Source organism: Lepidochelys olivacea, assembly GCF_965140295.1.
Source record: "Lepidochelys olivacea isolate rLepOli2 genome assembly, chromosome: 10".
NCBI lineage: Eukaryota > Metazoa > Chordata > Testudines > Cheloniidae > Lepidochelys > Lepidochelys olivacea.
The window spans coordinates 50,037,594-50,061,136 of NC_140420.1; the positions used below are offsets into that span (position 1 = coordinate 50,037,594).

At 40.0% G+C, this 23,543-nt stretch overlaps 1 protein-coding gene across 4 annotated transcripts in view; it reads left to right on the top strand.

The window, feature by feature from the left end:
- Positions 1 to 23,543, top strand: part of SCAPER (S-phase cyclin A associated protein in the ER) — a 348,781-nt gene that overhangs the window by 23,790 nt on the left and 301,448 nt on the right. For all 4 annotated transcript variants that reach the window (XM_084641327.1, XM_084641328.1, XM_084641329.1 and 1 more), the window contains exons 3-4: positions 4,000 to 4,117; positions 16,903 to 16,973. In XM_084641327.1, coding sequence (XP_084497453.1) covers positions 4,000 to 4,117; positions 16,903 to 16,973 — 189 coding nt within the window. The remainder of the gene's footprint in view (positions 1 to 3,999; positions 4,118 to 16,902; positions 16,974 to 23,543) is intronic.

The following is a 23,543-nucleotide window of genomic DNA, read 5'->3' on the forward strand; positions in this document are numbered from 1 at the left end:
ATATGTCCCACAATTCCTTCTGGTTTTGGTGGAGATGAGATACTGGTTGGTAATTGATTAGTTCTCTTCATTAGTGATGAAGTCTTCCCCTTCAGTGCCCAGAATCTTTCATAGCCACTTACTTTCGAAGCAGCGTAGTTTTCTAAGTAACATTTTAGTAGATCCTGCAGTTTTCACAGCCTTATGTGAAAACTGAGATTGTGTTTGAGTTGAAAATTCTCAGCTTTGTTCTGGTACTGTGTATCTTTGATTTCCATACATTGTTGAGTGTAAAGAATGCTGTAGATGCTTTTACTATCCTTGTCGATCCCTTTTTGACGTCTCCATTGACTAGTAGGTGCTACCCAGATAGATGAACTGTTCTTCTTTCTTTTTGTTTTTGCCTTCTAATGTGATATTGCTGCTTTGACATCTGGGTCTCCGGGATCTTTGTTTTAGCATAACTGATTTTGAATCCTGGTTGGCCTGCTCCTTTTGTCAGGTTATCTGTCTTTGTAATTTTTCAGGGTTGTCATAGTGCAGTATCATTGGGAAAGTCTAGCTCTTCAAGGCATTTGCCATCTACCCATTCTGTACCAGTGTTTGTGTTGCTAATACACTTGATTATCCAATTTATGGCAATGCCAAACAGCAGCTGAGAATGAAAGCAGCCCTTTTTCACTCCAGTGTGCACTTTGAACTTTGTTGCCTGGTTATTCACCTTTACAGAACATTTCACATCACTATACAGGGCCTTAATGATGTTGACAGCTTCAGCTGGGATTCCAGGGACTGGAGAATACTCTACAATGTATATCTGTGTAGGCTGTCAAATCCCTTTTGAAAATCAATGAAATTGATACATTCCTCTATGATGGTCTTTAGTGTGAATATCTGGTCTACATAGGATCTCCTAGACCTGAATCCCGCATGTTCTGTAAGCTTAGCACCCACTGTTTCTTTCATCCTGTGTAGTATCTGTCACGGAGTCACTGGGGCAATGCTCTGGAACTACTCCATATGAAGCCAGCCAGGACTCTGGAGGAGCATGCCTCCTCTCTCTGAGCATACTGTTTCCAGGGCAAGAAGCTTACACAGGTTCAATCTTCCTGGGTCTGACCTTGGAGCATTCAGCGTCCCCTTCCACACTGTGCACTTCCCACAGCGAGTCTGTCGGGGCGAGGCTCCTGGGGAAGCCAGAGCGCTCTGCACCACAACTCCACAGTCAGACGTGACTCTCAGCCAGCTGGTAAAACGGAAGGTTTATTAGTCGACAGGAACACAATTAGAACAGAACTTGTTAGCATAGAAATCAGTGACTTTCAGCCAAGTCCATCTTTGGGGGAGGGGAGCCCAGAGCCCCTGCGCTCCAAGCCAGCTGAGACTGGCTCGCTTCCAGTTCCTGGCCCCTGACCTGCCCGTTGCTCCTCTTCCGGCTTTTGTCTCCTTTCCCAGGCCAAGAGTCACCTGGTTGCATCCTCCTCCTGGGTCTCAGGTTACAAAGGGGCAGCCATAGCATCCGTGCAGGCAGCTGGAGCAGCCCCTGCAAAAGTAACACACCCTTATTCCCACACGTGTGTATTGGTGCAGTACACACGGAAACTGCGGCACACACAGCATTCATGCAAAACAGTAAGGCTCTCATAGGCTCACGTACAACATAACAAGGGAAAATCCCCACTACGTCACAGTATCACACTGCAGAAACTTTCCCTACAACAGAGAGTAGTGTAACTCCTCTCCAGTTGTTACAGTCAATGAGATAACCTTGTTGGGGTATTCTGACAATGATTCCATGTTTCTACTAGTCGGGAGGGGAGGGAAGGTGTCCTTTTACCAGACTTAATTAAACAGTTCTTTCAGATTTGTTAGCATTGTGTTATCAACTGCTTTTAGCATTCCTGCTGTGATTTGGTCATCTGCTGCTGCTTTGTTGTTTTTCAGCTTCTTGACTACAGCCTGTACTTTCAACATCTCTATTGGGCTGATGTTAACGTCAAGTTGATCAGTTTAGCATATTTCATCAAAATCTGGTGCCGAGGTGGGGCTGGGTCGGTTGAAGACTCTGCCCGTCTATTTTTCTATTAGTTGTAAGCATTTTTTCATCTTTGCCTTATGACTGATCAATTTCTTATTTTGAAATTTTCACAAAGGTTTCAGTCATTAAGTAAATGTCTCTGTGGTTTCCTTTCATAGCAGCATTTTCAGCTTCAGCTGCTAGGTTTTCAGCATATCTCCATTTATCTTTCCTTGCATTGGTTTTCACTTTTTTTGTCTGCTTTCTTATATTCCTCCTTTGGTTTTCCCAATATTTCATTGGTCTTAGTATTCAGGAGTTTTCCTTGCAGTGCTTTCCTTTCCTTAATGAGATGCCTTGTCTCTTGGCTTATCCAGTTCTTGCTCTGTCTATGTTCATATCCAGCTGTTGTTCCTGCAGCTCCAATCCCCTTGCCTCTGAGTGCTGCCCATTTTTCTTAAGGTTCAGTCTGTGTCTCACTTTGACCTGCCTTTGGCAGTGCTTCAAACCTGTTCCTTAATTCAAGATGGAATTTCTCACAATAGTCTTTCATTTTCAACTTTGTACTGTTGATTTTATTTGCCACTTCCTGGTTAAAAGGTGATCTTCCTTAATGTTATTTTCAGTGCAGCAATGCAGAGATTGTGGCCACTGCTAATATTTGCTACTTGATGTGCCCTTGCATCTTGGACAGATGACCTGAATCTTCAGTTGATGCACACATGGTCAATCTATTTTGGTTTTTGTTTTGTTTTAGCATCTGGTGAATTCCGTCTTTCTTTGTGAGGGAATAGGGTGCTTGCAAGAATTAGGTTGGATACCAGTCACAGTTCAATGAATCTCTTGCCATTTTGGTTGATGATTATCAACCCACGCTTCCCTGTCCACTCTTTCCACATCCTAAGTTAATGTTAAAGGTCACCCATCACAAGGAGTAAATCATGTTTTGTTATTCTGTTAATCACACTCTGGAGGCGATAGAAGAATTCCTCTTTATCATTGAAGCTGTGTTCCTCTGGCAGAGCATAGTGCTGTCTGATTGACACTTTTGGTCTAATCTGGTTTGGAGTCTGGCATATATGATGTGTTGGTTGTGTATGCCCAGTTGATGATGTATGCCCAGTATGTCATAATGAGTGCTACTTCCACTCAATGTTTGTTATCACAATGACTTGAACCAATGACAGTTTTCTTTTCTTGCTAGAAGTGCTTCTTGTCCACACCTGGTCAGTCTGTTCTCACTGATGTCCAGGATTTTGAGTACATAATTATCCATTTCCCTCATGATTTGTGAGATCTTTGGTGTTTGAAATGTTGTTCTCGCATTCCAATAACCAATTTTGGTTGGTGTTTTCTTGCTGCCATCATCAGCCTTTGTGGGGTCCTGGCTTCCACAGGCTGGCTTTTTCCAGAACCCTTCATGAAATATGAGGCATTGGCAGCCATCTCTAACAACGTGGTAGCCTGGTTCCATTTCTATAACCAATGAGGTGTTTTTTGTTTGTTTTATATGTGGCTAGATGTTTGCCTTGTCCTTCCCATTTTATCCAGGTTTAGGAGCAGCAGCCACATCAAAGGTGCAGCAGGTGGGGTTAACAAAAGGTAAACACACTCATAAAGGTATAAACACTTCTCTAATGCTGGCAATCAATTTAATCCAGGTTAAAAAAAAGTCAGGTGTAGACAAACCCCAGCTGAGGGCTAGACACTAGTTCTCATTCTGATTAAACATGCTGCTAGAAGGTACTGTAAGAGCCATGACATATGCCTCTTCTCTGTGAAAATGAATGAGTACATCCATGCCACCCACACAGTTTCTAATAGGTGGTGAAAATACAATACCCATCTCACAGACTTTTACGAACAGTAGTTAATATTTATACTTATGTGAGGATTGTCAACTGCAAGCCCCTTTTTGGATGTTTTAGCATTAATGCTTTGAGATAATTAATATATTAGCTTGAAATAGAATGATATATTTTTCCTATATTTCACATTTTCAGGCTTCTTTCCAACGCTCTAATAGTCATGACAAAGTGAGGAAAATTGTTGCAGAAGAGGGTCGTACAGCAAGAAACCTTATTGCATGGAATGTCCCACTGGAAAGCAAAGAGGACGATAGTAAGTATTGAACTTCCTTCCCCACAACCTTCCCTTACTCTCCCACCCAAAAAAGAAGTTTAAGTTTGAAGTAAAAATGTTTATACCTAAAAAATGTATCTTAAATTTGATAACTGCTTAAAACATAGATATCAATATTTTAAACTAATTTCTTCAGTATGCTTCCTGTTTAATTCAATTATAATTTTGTAAAACATACAAAATTTGATAAAGATGAAATAAGAGGTATCTTTACTGTTTTCTCCCATTTTGTTGACTGTAGCTAGGCTGGTTACAGTTAGCCTCTTATGTGACCCCTTGTGAGCTACAGGGAGTCTGCCTCAATTTCCCCTCTTGGACTGTTCAAATACACTTCAGGCTTTTTGTTGGTCAAAAATACATTCTTTTGGGACTTGGTTTATTAATATAAAAGAATCTGTAAATAAAACTCAAAACTCCAAAACAAAATCCATTGATAGGTCCACACAGCCCAAGGTTTTTCTTCCTCCTTCCAGGCCTCCCTGCCTAGAGGGCTTTGCAAGTTCCTTCCCTGCTTGGTGAGGGTATCTCCCCAGCCTCCCTTCTTGGAGGGTTTTCCTCATTCTCTGCAGACTATATGCCACAGCTTCCTGCTCTTTTTATGAGTCCTCTCAGGTGGGGCTTAGCCTCAGGTACTACAGCCCTTGGGGTAAGCCACCCAGTTACACTGATGTTTATCAGTACATCCTACTTACTACAATAAGCTTATCATAAAAAATATTGGAAAATTAGAAAAAGAGGATAACAAAGACTGAAACAAACATTATTTAGGCTATCTCCCAATCTTCAAAGGATAGGCTTTGAGTAAGCCAACAAATTATCTCGGTGTAGACCAACATTCAAATACATTTGTAAGAGTTTTTAGTATTACTTTAGCCTATGGTGAACAGTTCTGAAGATTTTTTTAGGGGAGGGAATATGGGGGGACAGAAAATGAAAATGTGGATGCCAGATTTTCAGGACTTAGGAAAATCTTTTGAGCAGCCTTGAGACTGTTCAGATTTTCTCCTCTGAATAGGCTTGATGATTCAAGGAGCCATGAAGTAACTTTTTGGCTTTCCTTCTTCCCCTCAGCTGCACCAGGTGCCAAATGGCTGGTCTTGAGGACCTACCCCTAAGTATTTCTTCAGCCTAGCTGTCCTCCTTAGGATGGTTCTTTTTAGTTTTCTGCAGTAAAGTTCTGTGAAAAAGATACTACAATGGGAAAAGTTATGCTTATGTTATAGAACAATTAACCCTCCATCTCATGAAACACAGAATAACTTATGTTCCAATATAGAGTCCTGTACATGAATGTTCTAAATGGCATATGTGTTTACATTAGGATTCATAGTAAGGCATATCATATGTTTCATTTAAAAATCTTAGTGCTATAAATTTTGATTTATGAAAGAACGATGTTGGAGGAGAAATTCCGACAATAGGAACTTCAAAAAGAATCAAGACAAACGTAATTTACTTGGTACTGTTTTTTTCAGAAGGAACAGCAGCTATACAAACCTTGGTTCTTATGCTTCCCCTCCATGGAAGGCAACACGGGGTCAGGGTTGGGGAGGCGCACGAGAAGGGAAAGTGCAAGAGCAAGACATAATACCATCCCTTTAGGGTACAAACCCTGGAGGTAGTGAGTATGGTGGGAATTGGTAAAAACTCATTCAGATATCCCATCCTGGAAGTGCTGACAGCACAGAGAGAAAGAGACAGGAAACATCAGGCAAATCCTGAAGTGCTGTAGGAGCTTCAGCACTGGGATATTCAGGGTCCTTACCTGAAAAGGAGTACTTGTGGCACCTTAGAGACTAACCAATTTATTTGAACATAAGCTTTCGTGAGCTACAGCTCACTTCATCGGATGCATACTGTGGAAAATACAGAAGATGTTTTTATACACACAAATCATGAAAAAATGGGTGTTTATCACTACAAAAGGTTTTCTCTCCCCCCACCCCACTCTCCTGCTGATAATAGCTTATGTAAAGTGATCACTCTCCTTACAATTTTCAGAGTAACAGCCGTGTTAGTCTGTATTCGCAAAAAGAAAAGGAGTACTTGTGGCACCTTAGAGACTAACCAATTTATTAGAGCATAAGCTTTCGTGAGCTACAGCTCACTTCCTCAGATGCATATCAGTTTCCACGATATGCATCTGAGGAAGTGAGCTGTAGCTCACGAAAGCTTATGCTCTAATAAATTGGTTAGTCTCTAAGGTGCCACAAGTACTCCTTTTCTTTCTCCTTACAATGTGTATGATAATCAAGGTGGGCCATTTCCAGCACAAATCCAGGTTTTCTCCCTATTTTCCACAGTATGCATCCGATGAAGTGAGCTGTAGCTCACGAAAGCTTATGCTCAAATAAATTGGTTAGTCTCTAAGGTGCCACAAGTACTCCTTTTCTTTTTGCGAATACAGACTAACACGGCTATTACTCTGAAACTGGTCCTTACCTGAACACTCTTGTTGAACTCTGGCAAACAAGGAAGATAGCTATATCCTTTGTGTTTATCAACTATAAAACAAAATGAACATGGATTACAATTGCCCAGTATTTCAAAGGACATTGAGACTCTACGGTTTCAGCCTCTGACCTTTTTACTGCAGCCTTATCCCAACTGTCCTTGCTCACTGGAGTTCCTGTCTGAAGTGTATAAGCACAGTCTTCATGGCTTTTATATAGCAGAATTATCAATACTGCATGTGTTTTTACTGACTGGTTACTGCTGACATGTGAATCCTTAAATTAGCTATATGTAGTAAGACAAGCCAGAACAATGGCTAGTTGTTAAGAAGTGGCTGTCAAATTTATTCTGTCTCTCTCTGAATCAAGCTGGAGAAAAGGGACAACTGCTATTTCCCTATCAGGTACAATACACTGAATTTTCTATGAGAAGGGGAAGAAGAAAGAAAGAAACTAAATTAAGCCTTTCTATTTTCATTGGGAGACTCTAGCCTCCTATTTCAGTATTCGCTTCAGCAACACTCCTTCACTGTGTTTACCAATTAAACAGGGAAATTAGAGAGGTGTCCTTTCTGTTCTGGGGAAGGGTTGTAAAAACATGAGGCTGTACCAGTTGAGAAGAGATAGTTTTACATGATTTTACTCCATCTCTATCACACCTACAAAGAAAGTAAGAGAATTTCAAGTGTAAAGAAGGGAAAGGGGTCTATCCCTATGGTCTGAAGGAGCTCAAATATCTAAACAAAATAAAAACAAGGGGATGGCCAGAAACCCTTTTGTCCCCAGAACTGTTCCGTGAAAGCCCCACTTCCCCAGGTCCCAGATGATTAAATGGGAAAAAATTAGAGAACATGTCATAGCTCAAACACTGGGATCTCTGCCTAGTTTTAGAGTAAGTTACTATAAACTGTTTGCTTTCTCTGTGCACAGCAATGAGTTGCAAATAATTCTTGCTAAGAAGGAACAGGTATTTTCAGAGTCTTACAGTGTGAACACATTCATGAGAATGGGATGTTGCCACTGTTCAAGTGGAAGAATGTTTATGTCTAAACCATAAATATTAAACTGAAAAATCTGTTAACAGTAAATTAGAGACAGCAGAGCCATCAGAACAAGGAAATGTATTGATTGCATTGTTAACTGGCCCAGTTGTGCTCAAGTACAACAGTCTCTCTTTAGTTAGGTGATTACTTGGCACTCATCACCATAGTGTCTAAGACAACTTTGTTGCTATCTATTTTTAAAAAATAAACATAGATGCTGTAGTTGCCTTTTTTAATGTTTTATCTGCATAAGTCTCATTATGTTATTGGGGGTCTGTATTCTGGTGTCTCAGAATTAAAATGTTAATTAATGAGAGGCTCTCCCTTTTGAATATGCACCTTAGATTGAGATACAAAACTTTTTCTGTAAGTGCCTTTGTGAGCAAAGTTGATCTGTATATATGAATATGAAAACATTTTGAAAAATTACAATTATAAGAGCTCCAGTGCATATACAAACTGTCACTTGAAAAAAAAATCTTCTAACAAACTTTGTCCATGTCAGAGTAATAATATTTAACAATTATATAATGTTTATCATTAGAGAACATCAAAGCATTTTCAAAACTTTAGATTCAAGATTTTCCATAAACTGTTCTGCCTTTAAAGGGACACCATCAACTTAAGAATCACAGTTCTTCCTGAATTGTTTTTAACCTACCACTGTTACAGAAATGGAGGAGAGAAAAACATTTGGAAAATTAGGAAAGTGTTGTAAAACTGCAGAAATTGACAGAAGGATTCAGGTGCAGTATCTGAAACTTCTTTAAATTGGGTAGGTTTCAGCTGGATAATATCTATTTAATTTTCCCTGAATATGAAAACGAAAGTAGGCCATCACCACTCAGAATCAGTGTTAAAATGTCCAAAAAGCCACAATGTGGAGGCCTTGAATTTTCACTGGTTCTCTTGGAGTGCCGTTTCATAGCTGTACTTTTTCAACTATGATATTAATACAGTATAATTAGTTTGATAGAATTGTTGGTTTGTTGGATATGAATATTAATTCTGCTTTTGAATTATACCTTAGTGGTGTGCAAGATCAGTGCAAACTGTTGTCTTCCTTGGAGACTGAAAGCTTATACAGCATCTGGGTATTCCTTTTTTCCCTAGACCTGTATTTTGGAAGAGCCAACATTATAAAATGTCTTCCTCTTAAAATACTAGTATGTTTGAATATTTTTTCTGTGATAAGTACTGATGTACCTAAACTAGTGTAAAACTGAGTAGAAGTGCTGCATTAATTATTGTGGAGCCAGATCCTTAGCGTATGTTGTCGCTGGCCAAATGTCAACACCAAAGTGAATACATAAAATGGGATGATGTGAGGGGGGAGGGGGATTTTTTGTAGCACAAAAACCTCAAATAAAAAGGAGGAATCATAGAAATGCAGGGCTGGAAGGGTACTTGAGAGCACTGAAGCAGGACCAAGTAAACCTAGGTCATCCCTGACAGGTATTTATCCATCCTATTCTTAAAAACCTCCAGTGATGGGGATTCCACAACCTTCCTTGGAAGCCTATTCCAGGATTTAACTACCCTTATAGTTAGAAAGTTTTTCCTATCTAACTTAAAACTCCCTTACTGCAGATTACGCCCATTATTTCTTGTCCTACCTTCAGTGGGCATGGAGAACAATTAATCACTGTCCTCTTTATAACAGCCCTTCACATATTTGAAGACTATTATCAGGTTTCCTCTTAATCTTCTTTCTCAGGACTAAGCATGCCCCGTTTTTTTTAACCTTTCCTCATTAACCCTTTTATAATTTTGGTTGCTTTCCTCTGGACTCTACAATTTTTCACCATCTTTTCTAAAGTGTGGTGCCCAGAATTGGATGCAGTACTCCAGCTGAGGACTCACCAGTGCCAAGTAGAGCAGAACAGTTTCCTCACCATCTTTTACATATAACACTCCTGTTAATACACCCCAGGATATTAGCTAGTTGTTAAGAAGTGGCTGTCAGATTTATTCTGTCTCTCTCTGAATCATATTGTTGACTCATATTCAGTTTGTGAGCCATTAATAACCCCCCGATCCTTTTCTGCAGTACGACCACCACCAGTTATTTCCCATTTTGTTGTTGTGCATTTGATTTTTCCTTCCTAAACAAAGTACTTTGCTCTTATCTTTACTGAGTTTCATCCTGCTGATTTCACACCAATTCTCCAATTTGTCTTGATTGTTTTGATGCTAATCCTGTCCTCCAAAGTGCTTGCAACCGCTCCCAGTTTGGTGTAATCCACAGATTTTATAAGCATACTCTCCATTCTGTTATCCAAGTCATTAATGAAAATATTTAATTATACTGGATCCAGGACTGACCACTGCGGAGCCCACTAGATAGGCCCTCCCAGTTCAACAGCAAACAGTTGGTAACTACTCTTTGAGTACAGTTTTTCAACCATTTGTGTGCTCACCCTATAGTAATTTCTTCTAGGCCCTAGTTTGCTTATGAAAATGTTGTGTGGGACAGAGTGAAAAGCCTTACTAAAATCATATTATGCCACTTTTACTGCTTCTGCCCATCCACTAGGCCTGTAATCAGAATAATAGTAGCTTTCAAAATGCTCAGATTGTTTATTTGATACCTGCAGCCATTCTATATTTGTCAGTTTGTGTCTGTGGCAAATCTCATTCCTGCTGTAATAGTACAACAGATACAGATCTTTGTTTAATCAAATCACAAAATGTTCTAAACAGGGAAAAATATATTCTTCACATGCTTAATTGTGTCTAAATATAGATTAGATTTAGAAACGTAGAACTAGATTTTCAACTGGAAAATTGAAAGCTTTTTTAATGACTTTGGTATGAGAAAAAATTTAACTTGCACATTTTGAATAACATAAATATATGGATATTTAACAGGAGCAATTTTTCATTGTTGCTTCATTTACCACTGTTATCCCAAAATGCATCTGGTAGTCCCCAATCTTGCAAACTCACTTGTTCATGCTTAATTTTAAGTGTGTGAGTAGGTCCAGTTATTTCATTGGGGCTACTCATATGCTTAAGTACTTTCCTGAGTGTTTGCAAGATCAGGGCCTTAAATCACTTATCATTCAGAATTACAGTTTTGAGAAAGATAGTAATGTGAACAACTATTTTATGATGCTGAAAGAGGAACATAGAATACATTTAGCAATTATATACTTGAGGCATTTGTGGTAGGGTGGGAGTCTTCTCTTTAAACACAATTACTTTCTTTAGTTCTGCATTGCTCGTAATATTCTCCTAGAAACTTTCAACATGCTCTTAGATGCTTGTTCGTCGAGGAGTTTAACAGTTTGGTAACAGAGATGCCTAGAGAATGAATATTAATGTGAAACTCCAGCCTCTGTTAAATTCAGATGTAGTTTTAAAATGGTGTTTGTCACACATACTTGGACATTACAGGAGAAGTTAACACCCAGACAAATCATGCCATAACTCATCATTTCCTGGTACTTAGGGCCCTGCTGGCTCTATTTAAACATTTTACAGATTATACAAATGTAATTTCTTTCATAAAAACAGTGGGCCAAATTCTCATTTATGATCTGACCTCTTTGCACTGCTCAGACAAACTAATGTGACCAGAATCTGGTCATAGCAGGGAACAGATAATTCCCCTTGTGGAAGGGAACTCAGCTGGTGTAAAGGGTGGGAGAGCCAGCTTCTGCGCCTCTGCCCCCTCCCTTGGCAAAGGGGTATGTATGTTGTTGTGGCAGAGTTAGCTCCATTAAGAAGGAATTGGTAAATGTATTTTTCTGATTTTCTAGCTATTCCAGAATTAATACTGCATTTGTCAACTGTATGTGGATTAAGAATGATATCTAGACTCCCTAATCAGGATTGTGATTGTTAATGCATATTGGCCTGGGTAACCCTAGCCCAATTAAAAAAATGCAGCAGTTCAGCATACAGGAATCCAGGAATTATGTACTTTTTAATTACTTACTTTACTATCAGAAAACTTGAGGCACATGGGCAAACAATCTACAAAAATTTTATTGCAAAATCAAAGTTGATACCATATCAACAATACTTAAAACACTTCCCATGTGAGACCTTTTTCACTAAACCCAAAATAAAAATGTCTAAGTATCTTTGTAAATTTAAGAAACATGTGTGACATGACAAAGTAACTGCATAATCTTGTATTTGTAACTGTTCCCTTCCCCTTATTCCCTTTTTGTTTGTCATTTGATAGCCACAGAAGGTCTGGCCAGGCAGAGCACGTTGCAGTATTGGGGCTTTAGACTGTAAGCACTTCAGGGTAGGGAACATATTTTATTTGGTGGGGAGGTGTTCGGCAAATCTTGGGACTCGGAAAATAATAGCCTACACTTTTAGAAAAAGCTTGATAGAATGGATAGACTTTTCAATATGTGATGGAGATCAACAAATTTTGGTTCTGTTGGACCAAGGGGAGAAGTGCATGCTGGAATTGAGGACTCGTGACTGAAAACACCTGGTTGAACATTCAAAAGTAGCTGAGAGTCCAATAAGATTGCAAACTTTAATAATACACCCACATTTAGAGGGCCAAAAATAATATCTCTCTCTCCCCACTGGTTGCTTCCCCCAGACAGGCAGCATTGCCTTTGTTTTCTTTGAAAGGAGCTCCAGGCAGCCACTTCTTATCCAAATTCCAGAGACTGGCTAAGATGAACAACTGCACCATCTGGGGCCAGTGAAAAAGAAATAATAGAGCTGAGTGGTGTCAGCAGACTTTCTCACTATCTCCTCTAGATATCTTGCATACACATGGAAGAGGATGGGTGACAGAATAGATCTTTATGGGACACCACATGAGAACCCTGGCAAAAAATGAGCAATTACGTAGCTCTACCCTCAGAGTGTACTCAGAGAGGAAATAACAGAGCTATTCAAGTGTGTTTCTTTCCATCCCTACCAGGGTTCACCAACAACACCTCATAGTCAACAGTGTCAAAGGCAAGGATAGATGTAAAAGAAACAATGGATACTCGATCCTTGTCTACCACTGTGATGATTCTTGAGACAAGTGTGGTCTGTATAGTGTTGCTGCCTAGTACCGGATGGAAAGATGTCAGAGAAATCTGACTCCAGCTATTGCTAGAGTTGCATTCCTGTCTCAGCAGAGTTCCCCAAGAAAAGATGTGAGACAGTGATAATTGCTGAGATTGTCAGTGTAAAAGATGCCTTCTTGAGTATAGTTTAACAATTATTTGTTTTAGAGATACTGGCACTTTGCCCTTCTGATGAGATGTACCATCTTCCTACCTAATGACCCAATCTCTCCCCACTAGATTTACCAGTAAAAGATTAAATGGACCTAAGTTATAGCTGAAACTCCCTGAGTATCCAGAACGTCACTAATTCGCTTATGTTACAATGGCTAGTTAACAATTGACGAGGTGGTGATCGTTGGTCCCTGCTGTTCTAATCTAATATTGAATAAGTGCCTCATAAGCAAAAGGCTTCATATCCAATTACCAATCTCATGACCAACCTAATATTTTACAGTTACAGACTAATGGGCCTCACAAATACAAAGTCTTTAATTACACTTATCCTTTTGGCACTGCTCATGAATACAGAAAGGAAATTATTGTGCATTAGCCATAAAAATATTTGTTGAATAAAAAAGGGTAGTGAAGCAAGAATGTATGGCTGATGATGAAAGACAAACTTGTTTATCTTATACACTGAAGAAATTGTTTAAACAGTCTTTCCAAAAATACTATCTGTCTTAAATTGACAAAATCCAGTGTTGACATAAGTGTTTGTTTGCCTTGCATATTCAATCTGCCAGGAAATTGCTTTAATCTCTGCACCTGACTTAGAAACATAGAATATCAGGGTTGGAAGGGACCTGTTCAAACATTTCCCAGTTTTTACTCATAAATCATCTTTTCTTGTGTCTTCTAAAGAGATGAGGTGTTTTTGGTTTTTTTGATCCATCATCCTTTTTAGTACTGGCACATCTATTTTGGTATACTTGAAAATAGACTCATGGTGCAAGTTTTCTGTGCCATTTACACACACACAAAATTCTGCCTTCTGGGAATGTAAATAGTTTCAGATGAGAGCCCTCAGTTGTGGTAATATTTTAATTTTTATAATCCTGGCATACATCTCATCTGAAATTTGAGGTTTTCAATGAATAGGGAGTGTAATATGTATTCTGTGGACAATCTCTTATTTGCTAAAACACAGTATCTCATTTTTATTTCTGAAACCTGCTCACATTGACTTTAGAATCTTTTTAGTTTATTTGTGCTTGTTTACTCAGTGTTTTTAAGAAGAATTCTGAACCAGGTAATGTAGATTTTTGTCTAAAAATGAAAGGCCTGGTTCACTACTATGCTCCAGCACTGCAAAATAGCCATAAACCTGGTTTAACTGGTTCAGCCAGTTGCATGACATCACCAGAACAGTGTAAAACAGCTGACCCTGTCAGTGAATTTGGCCCAAAAAATCTGTTAAAACTCAGTGTGTTGGTTCTAAAATTCAAGTGTGGTTTCCAGCCTTGAATATCAAGGACCTATATTAAGTCCACTCAGTTGTTTAGTTGGTTTTATTTCATTAAATTATCTGATCAGTTCAGTAAGATGTCTGAAAAAAGAAATGGAGTACTTGTGGCACCTTAGAGACTAACCAATTTATTTGAGCATAAGCTTTCGTGAGCTACAGCTCACTTCATCGGATGCATACTGTGGAAACTGCAGAAGACATTATATACACAGAGACCATGAAACAATACCTCCTCCCACCCCACTCTCCTGCTGGTAATAGCTTATCTAAAGTGATCACTCTCCTTACAATGTGTATGATAATCAAGTTGGGCCATTTCCAGCACAAATCCAGGTTTTCTCACCCTCCGCTCCGCCCCCCCCCCCAAACTCACTCTCCTGCTGGTAATAGCCCATCCAAAGTGATCACTCTCCTTACAATGTGTATGATAATCAAGGTGGGCCATTTCCAGCACAAATCCAGGTTTTCTCACCCCCCCCCCCCTTTTTTTTTTTTTTTCCAAAAACCACACACACAAACTCACTCTCCTGCTGGTAATAGCTTATCCAAAGTGACCACTCTCCTTACAATGTGTATGAAAATCAAGGTGGGCCATTTCCAGCACAAATCCAGGTTTTCTCGCCCCACACACAAACTCACTCTCCTGCTGGTAATAGCTCATCCAAACTGACCACTCTCCTTACAATGTGTATGATAATCAAGGTGGGCCATTTCCAGCATAAATCCAAGTTTAACCAGAACATCTGGGGGGGGGGAGGGTTAGGAAAAAAACAAGGGGAAATAGGCTACCTTGCATAATGACTTAGCCACTCCCAGTCTCTATTTAAGCCTAAATTAATAGTATCCAATTTGCAAATGAATTCCAATTCAGCAGTTTCTCTCTGGAGTCTGGATTTGAAGTTTTTTTGTTTTAAGATAGCGACCTTCATGTCTGTAATTGCGTGACCAGAGAGATTGAAGTGTTCTCCGACTGGTGTATGAATGTTATAATTCTTGACATCTGATTTGTGTCCATTTATTCTTTTACGTAGAGACTGTCCAGTTTGACCAATGTACATGGCAGAGGGGCATTGCTGGCACATGATGGCATATATCACATTGGTGGATGTGCAGGTGAACGAGCCTCTGATAGTGTGGCTGATGTTATTAGGCCCTGTGATGGTGTCTCCTGAATAGATATGTGGGCACAGTTGGCAACGGGCTTTGTTGCAAGGGTAGGTTCCTGGGTTAGTGGTTCTGTTGTGTGGTATGTGGTTGTTGGTGAGTATTTGCTTCAGGTTGGGGGGCTGTCTGTAGGCAAGGACTGGCCTGTCTCCCAAGATTTGTGAGAGTGTTGGGTCATCCTTCAGGATAGGTTGTAGATTCTTAATAATGCGTTGGAGGGGTTTTAGTTGGGGGCTGAAGGTGACGGCTAGTGGCGTTCTGTTATTTCTTTGTTAGGCCTGTCCTGTAGTAGGTGACTTCTGGGAACTCTTCTGGCTCTATCAATCTGTTTCTTCACTTCCGCAGGTGGGTATTGTAGTTGTAAGAATGCTTGATAGAGATCTTGTAGGTGTTTGTCTCTGTCTGAGGGGTTGGAGCAAATGCGGTTGTATCGCAGAGCTTGGCTGTAGACGATGGATCGTGTGGTGTGGTCAGGGTGAAAGCTGGAGGCATGTAGGTAGGAATAGCGGTCAGTAGGTTTCCGGTATAGGGTGGTCTGAATCTTCCCTCTAAACATAGACCAGTTAGCAGAAAGTACATTCACCATAATTAGCATTTTGTCTCAATTGCTTACACTTTAAAAATAGGACCCTGTAGCTTTTACATTTTATATATTTTTGTAAGGTAAAACATTAAATCAGAGGAATAAAGCAAAAAATAACATAAAAAGAAATTAGATTTTGAAATTAGATCTGTTTTTGAGCAAAGCCCTTTCTAAATCCAAAAGATCCCATTCCTCATGAAAACATTCCAAGAAAGGAAATTTCTTACCTGCTAATTATAGATCTGAGAATATTGTGTTAAAGTAGACATACTACACACTTATTCTGAGAAATTAGATTTCATTTTTTTGTTTATTCATTCTGTTGTAGTTTATACTACTTACTGCCAGATTATTCAACTGGGAGCCTGCAAAGAGCTCTGAAAAACAATATAAAAATGGGGTCCCCATAAATTGCTCAGTTTTTTCCTGTTTCCACGTGTTGGAAGGGGCATGTAAACCAATTGTCCGGGCTGTACAAACAGTTCTTCAGGAAAAATAGTTAATGGCCAAACTTTTCCATTTATGTTTTTTCCAATCAATATCCCTTATTTCAATCCTGTAATAAAATTTGGATTAAAATAAGCAATGGATAAAGGCTAATAACACCAATATTTGTTGACTTTACCTGCAAACTTTAACCATATTTAAGCTGTATATAAAAGTGGTGTATTTAACTTCTAGATGATAATGACCTGGTTTTCGGAAGTGCTTAGCACCTTTGGAAAGCAGTCCATCTTTGTGTAGAAAAATCTCTAATTTCTCTGTCTTGTGCTTTTTTTTCCAACTTTTAAATTGTATCTTCAATTCTTTCCTTCAGTTAGAATCGATGGAAATAAGTATCAAATTCAGTACATACAATTTTGCAAATTAGTTTACTTCATTAATTGTTCCCCTTATTTATCTTATGAGTGTAGTGCACTGTTGTTAGCACACTACAAGCTTGGATGCTTAAATATTAGAATAATAGTATCTTCTTAAAATAGTTATTGCTGATTAAAATAATTGTTTTCTTTACAGGTAAGTCTAAATGGCAAGTAGGTGGAAAATCTAAGAGAGTGACTCATGGAACACATAAACCTACAAAACAGGTATATATGTTGAACTTTTCAGTTTCTTTTTAATTTCAATTACAGCATATAAATGTCATGAAATAGAACTAATATATTCAATATTGTGTGCGCATGGATGCATGTGTGTATATAAATAAGATTACATGCACACAACTGTCCTAAAAGAACATTATTAATGTTGCAAAGTTAAGTACACAGAAATTAGAAAATGCCACAATTAAGGTTGTCTCTCCATGCAACCTTAATTTGGCTCCCATATGCATTATGAAACATTCTTTAATTCTTCTAGTGATGTCACTATGTGTATTCTATGTGTGGGTACTTGTGTGCACCATGCACCAAAGTCTGGAAGTTCTTCAAAGCAGCGTCCATTGGCCTGCACAAGCGCAGTAGCTCTCCTTGTGCTCCCGACCCAGGATATAAGAGGCAGTGTAGGTTGATGCCTCTCCACCGCGTGGCCCGAGTTGGAATCATGTCCCCCTTCACTTTGTTTCATAACCTATATAGAAAACATTTGTAAATAGTTATATTCTTAGCTATGTAGTTAGCAGTTAAAAATTGAGTAATATAGAATATTTCTTTCTCCCTGGTTGGCAAACCTGTCCCCTGGCTCCAGGAATATGCCCAGAGTCCCAGGATTCAAGAATTGCACCTCTTGTCCTTGATCCTTCTTCATCAGTGACGAACATCAGCACTATCTGGGTGAAGCACATATCTCTGCAAAGTGCAGTATGTGTTGCTCCTTCCCACCCAGCACTCAAGAAGACCGGGAGCTTCACCTACGGAAGCACCCGATGGAGAAGGCTATGAGGCCCCTCTCCAATCCAGGCCAGGGACGGTCTACTGTACTTTGGTCTCAGCATCCTAGCCGTGCCCTTCCAAGCACATGCCCTAGAATAGGTGGTGCTGGAACACTTTTAATAGTGGGAGTGCTGAAAGACAGCCCCCTTCCCATTGTCTGCCCCCTTCCCTCCCAGAACTGCGGCTGGGAGCAGGGCCGTGCCTCCAGGAAAGGGGGACCCGGACAGGGTAAGGAGGCCGAGGCTTGGGCCACAGTTGGGGGCAGGGGCGGGTCCAGGAGAGGACCCTGGACACGGGAGCAGCAGCTGGGACCCCGGGAGCAGGGCCGGGAATCCGTGTGCAGGGCAAGGAGCGGAGCCCAGACGTGAGGCCAGCAGCTGGGACCCTGCGTGTGGCCCCCCGCACTCCTCATTCTTGCGCCTATGCCTGAAGTAGAGCTGTCAATATCTAAATCCAAGGACTCTTCTTCCAGGGTTTCCTCATGAGAGAAGAGGGCTCTCTCATGGGCGCAAGGACAGATTCCTGTTGAGGACAGACCATAAGAAACGCACTTCCTCCCTGAGCTGGTCCAGGTTGGGTGAGACATTGCGAGCAGAACCTAAGTACCTGGCTCTAATGAAGACCCTCAGATCTGAGGACAAGATACATAAAAAGAAATATCTGCCAGTTCCATCTGTCACCTCAATACTGAAGTGTAAGGATAGCTGCTTGCCAATTCTGTCTACAAGTGCAGGTCTGGACCCATTATCAGTACTCTCTCATCTCTTTAAAGACCGTCTGGTTGCTGCACTGGATCTATCAGACTTAACTGCAGGAACCCCTTGGACACCAGGATGCAATGAGACTTATGTGACACCAAAGGATATATTCCTCCCTTATCCACAGTCTCTGATTCTTTCAGCCCTCCTAACGGATGTCCTTACTCCCGAGGAGGAGCCTACATCACTGACCCAGGAGCCATCTCACCTCCAAGCATCTGGTAGGAGTGCCCCGATACCAATGGCACTGCCACTATCGATGGAGCAGTCCTTGGACTCAGATGAATCAGAGGAGATGGCTGCACTGGTATCTCCGCAAAGGCAGTTGAGCCCTGATAGACAGTCAAAGGGTTATGCTTGCCATTCCGCCAGGTTACAGCCTCCCCAGAGGCCGCTAGTACTGTTTTCCTTGGGTCCTTTGCAACTGATCAATCCCTTTTTCTGGCCTTAGAGGGGGCTGTGGGATCCTTATAGCAGGCGTCCGGCCCCTCTCAGGAGTCATACCGCTCCTCTTTCTCTTGCCAGTTGGTTCTCTTGGTGTGTGAAGAGAAAGAGGTGGAACCGGATCCGCAGATACCAATGATTCCGACAGGTGACTCTTAATCAATCCCGGACGAAGCAGTCACTCCTTCCTTGCCTTTTCTGCTGGATGACCATTGTCAATACCAGGAGCTGTTACAAGGAGTGGCCAGGGACCTACAGATCCCATTAGAGGAGGTCCAGGACTCTCAACACTGGCTCCTGGTCATGTTGCAGCCAAAGGCCCCAGTAAGGTGGGCTCTGCCCATCAATGAGGCCATACTAGAACAAGCTAGAGCAGTATGGTGCGCTCCAGCATCCTGTGTCTCAACACTAAATACAGAGAGATGGTATTTTGTTCCTGTGAAAGGGGCTGAATTCTTACTCTCATCCTGCACCCAACTCTCTGGTGGTAGAGGCGACTGTTGAAAGGGCTAGGTCTCACTAACTTTACATGTAATGTTGAGGCATACCTATGATTGACCAGTAAGTTATTATTTGTCAGTGATACCTCACCAGGCATATTTTGTGCAAAGATTAGCAGATAAAGGCTCTAAGAGATTGGACCTCCTGGGGAGAAAAGTCTTCTCCTCCCCAGGCCTGCAATTTTCTGTCACCAACTACCAAGTGTTAGCAAAATACAATTTTCATACCTGTTCTAGGCTTGCAGACTTCACAGACAAGCTTTTCACAGAGGATGGTCCAATTTCAGTCTCTTTTAGGGAGGGAAAGCTAGTGGCAAAGGTGGCTCTTCAGACTGCAGTGGATGTGGCAGAAACAGCTTCTAGAAGTTTGGTCTAATTATGAGGAGGGACTCCTGGCTGCAATCGTCAGGGTTTCCTGGGGACATCCAAAACACCATCCAGGACCTTCCTTTTAACAGATTGAATCTCTTTAATGAGAAAATGGATGAATCCCCTGCACTCGCTAAAAAACTTGAGATCGACTCTGCATTCCTTGGGGATTTATACTTTGGCCCCCAGGAGGATATACCTGAGGCAACTTTGTAGATCAAGTCTACCCCCTCCTCATGCACCTTTTTACCAGTGCAGTGCCGAGCTACTGTGCAAATGTCAGAGGATTCAGAGGCCTTGCTTCTCGGCCCCCTCTATTGCCGTAGCCTCTACTCACTGTCAACCACCACCCAAGAGCCACTTTTGAAGTGTGTTATAATTTAAGGGTACATTCATAAAAGCCCTTACATGATACACTAATGTTGTATTCAATTAGTTGCTTCAATTGCTTATCACTAGCGGTTCAGCCCTCTGTCTTTATAGAGCTGTAAACCTTTTAAATGGATTCTTTGGAAGTTACCCCTCAAAGGAAAATTTATTCAAACAGTGAGGAAGGCGGCATGGAGTCTGCTGGTGGAAGAAGCTTCATGCTTTTTTTTTCCTCCTAATTATGTTTGCTGGAATGCAAATCGTTGTGTTCCCTGCTATCTTTGTTCAGATGAACCTGTTTACTACTTACATATAAACTGAGATAAACGCACTCCTTTGTTCAGGATAAACCTGTTTAACAACTTTTGCCTAGGCAGGGCTGTCTGCTTTTGAACATGTGCTATTAACACCATACAGATGGAATTCATAACTTTACATATAATGTTGAGGCATACATATGATTGACCAGTAAGTTACTAGTTTTCAGTGATACCTCACTAGGCATATTTTGTACAAAGAATATTACAGTAGTGTGTAGGATCTGAGTAAGGGGGTGCTTTGAGTCACATGGACACACACGGCATCTCTGTGCCAGATTTCAAGCCCCTGCTCCAATTCATGGAGGCCCTAGAGCTTTTCAAAGAAAAGGTCACTGGAATTTTTTCGTGTGAGGAGAACAATGTATTTTTCCCTAGCTTCATACTCTGAAATGGCTGAATCATGTTGGCTGAAAATTTCCCCAAAAAGTTCAGCCTGTGATAGACACCTGGCAGTCCAAACAGTTAGTTACAAGCAAAAACAGGATTTTACAATGGAAAGTGTCAGGCAACATAAATAATAGGCGGTGCTACCAGCTTTTCCTTTGATATTGAACTAATTATATAATAAGTGTTATATTAACAAAGCAATACATTTCTGCTTCTCGTCATGTTTGATCCTTTTTAACTGTTCCTCCTCTTTGATATAACAGTTTTAGCTTAACGTTTTGATCTGTAAGTCTGACAGTCTTTGATATTATGCATCATGGGAAATGTTATAAGGGAAAAAAAGAAAAATGTTCCTTTTTTATGTAAGTGAATAGGCAAGTTACTTTTCCACACTGCTCAGCAATTGGTATTCCTCTTTCTTGCTTCCTCTCCTTGCTTAAAATGCAAGTTAGATAAGATTTCCTTTTATTTGAAAAAAATTCTGATTTAGGCCCTAATCCTGCAGTCTGATCATGGAAGTGGAACTTTAATGGAGTAATTAGGGTTTCACGTGGAAGGGTCTGCCCCCACAGATCTAGTTTGGCACAAGGATGATCAGCTCCACCCTTTGGGTTCAGTTTAATTAGGTCCACTGGGAGATGGTGTAAATATTGAGCTTCAAGAAATATATTCTCCATTATTGCCCAGTTGGCTTGAACTGGAGTATTGGAGGCATCAGTGTGAAAACCTCATGGATACAACTTTAAAAATAGAAATTTTATGTTTTTGTGGCGTTTGTTTAGTCTTTTAAGTAAAAATAAATCCCAAAAGTGCCACAGCTCTGTTTAAATTCAGGCAAATATGCTTTTAATAGCTCCCTCTTCTGATCTTATCAACTTCTTCTTCCCAAGGTGTTGACAAATTTACATTCAAGAACTTCTTGCCATTCTCAAATAAACATACTTTATACTTGCTAGAACTGCTTCCTTTACACGGTGGAGTATTGAAACTTTTGTGCAAATAGATGAATAGATTATTCAGTTTTTAATATAGGAGCTTTCACCACATAACTGTAATTTGCGATGCAAGGAATATGTGTTTCTATTTCAATTTCAGTTTAAAAAGCATATAGTTTTCAAAAAAGGCAAAGGATTTGTTAAAGTGTTTACAAACATCTATGTATGATTTTGTTATCTGACAAATACTTACACTGTTGAAAATAGATAAAATTTTGTATATAATAAGGCTTTAAAAAAACACTGCATCTTATGTATGGTCTCAGACTGCTTACTCTCTTTAATACTCAGTAGAAAGCAAGGGCTCTTGCAAACACATTTTGTTCGTAGCTTGACACACTTGAATAATCCCATTGAAGTAATTGGCATCCATGGGACCTACTTGCTTGTGTCATGTTAAGATGCATGATTGTTTTCCAGATCTGAACCTTAGCGTACAACTAAATTGCTCCAAAGTGGATGGGGAGGATGAAGGGTCATTTTCCTGCCCTATCCCTCTCCAAATTGGCCTGTTTTAGAGAGGGGAGTATATTGCACTAGGAGCATACAAGGGAGCTAGGGAAGAGATTGTCTCTCTGGAGGTACACTCCGTTCTGGAGTTCATACTTGGGCAGTGCGTCTCTGCATTGCCATCAACGTGAGCCTAGCCCTGAAAAGCACTAACTGGTCAAAAGCAGAGAGTTTTGCAATGTATGTTTATACATTTTAAACTTATTCTTAAGAGGTGTAAATTTAATAAAATGGTGGTGCTGCAGAATGCTTACCCATTTGACTACAGTATTGAAAAACCTTTCCTCAGCCCTCTTTTTGCTTGTTATATTTATTTATACTCTTCAAAAATAATGTTAAATTTCTTTATGCAACTGTAGTAAAAATTTGCAATTAAAGGTTTAGTTTAGCAATTTACTGATACTTTATTTAGAAATAGTGGTACTGTTGCTGATAACAAGCATTAAATATTTGTACAGAATGTAGTTATCATTCATTTATAACCTTGATAGTATTTTGCATTAGAAATATTCAGTGTCATGACCATTTTAAAAATAAAAGTTGAATGCTGTGTTTCACTGCTGAATAAAGGTGGTGCCAGTAGTGCTATGGCAAAGTTGGTTAACAGCCTGTTCAGTTTGACCCTTTTCAAGTAGCTAACGGAGGGTAAATGCCAAGCATCAGACACAATCGGCGTTCTTTCTTAATGGTTGCCTTCCTCTCCCTTGAGTGGCAGATATCAAACTGTGACAATTTAAAATGTACAATGTTAGAACTGACTGGTGCCTGGGGACTTAAAATATCCTTTCCATTAACTTCCACTGCCTCACTGTCTACTCTTAGCTATAGTTATATTCACAAAAAATTTGTTTCCCACTTTATAAGATAACTGATCGTATGATGGAACCTTTGCTGGCATAACTGCTGTATGATTTTATTCTAATTATGTAGCAGTCTTTATGCTTTGGATAGAAAAACAGGTGTCAGTTCTTGCACAATAATTGTACTGCTTGCATATGTTTGTCTATATCTGAATTAAATCCATATTATTACACTAATGATGATGGGTAACTGTAGATGTTGCTCAAGTGTTATAACCAAGGGAACCATATATTTTACATTGTGTGGGTAGAGTGTAAGTGCAGAAAATATTCTT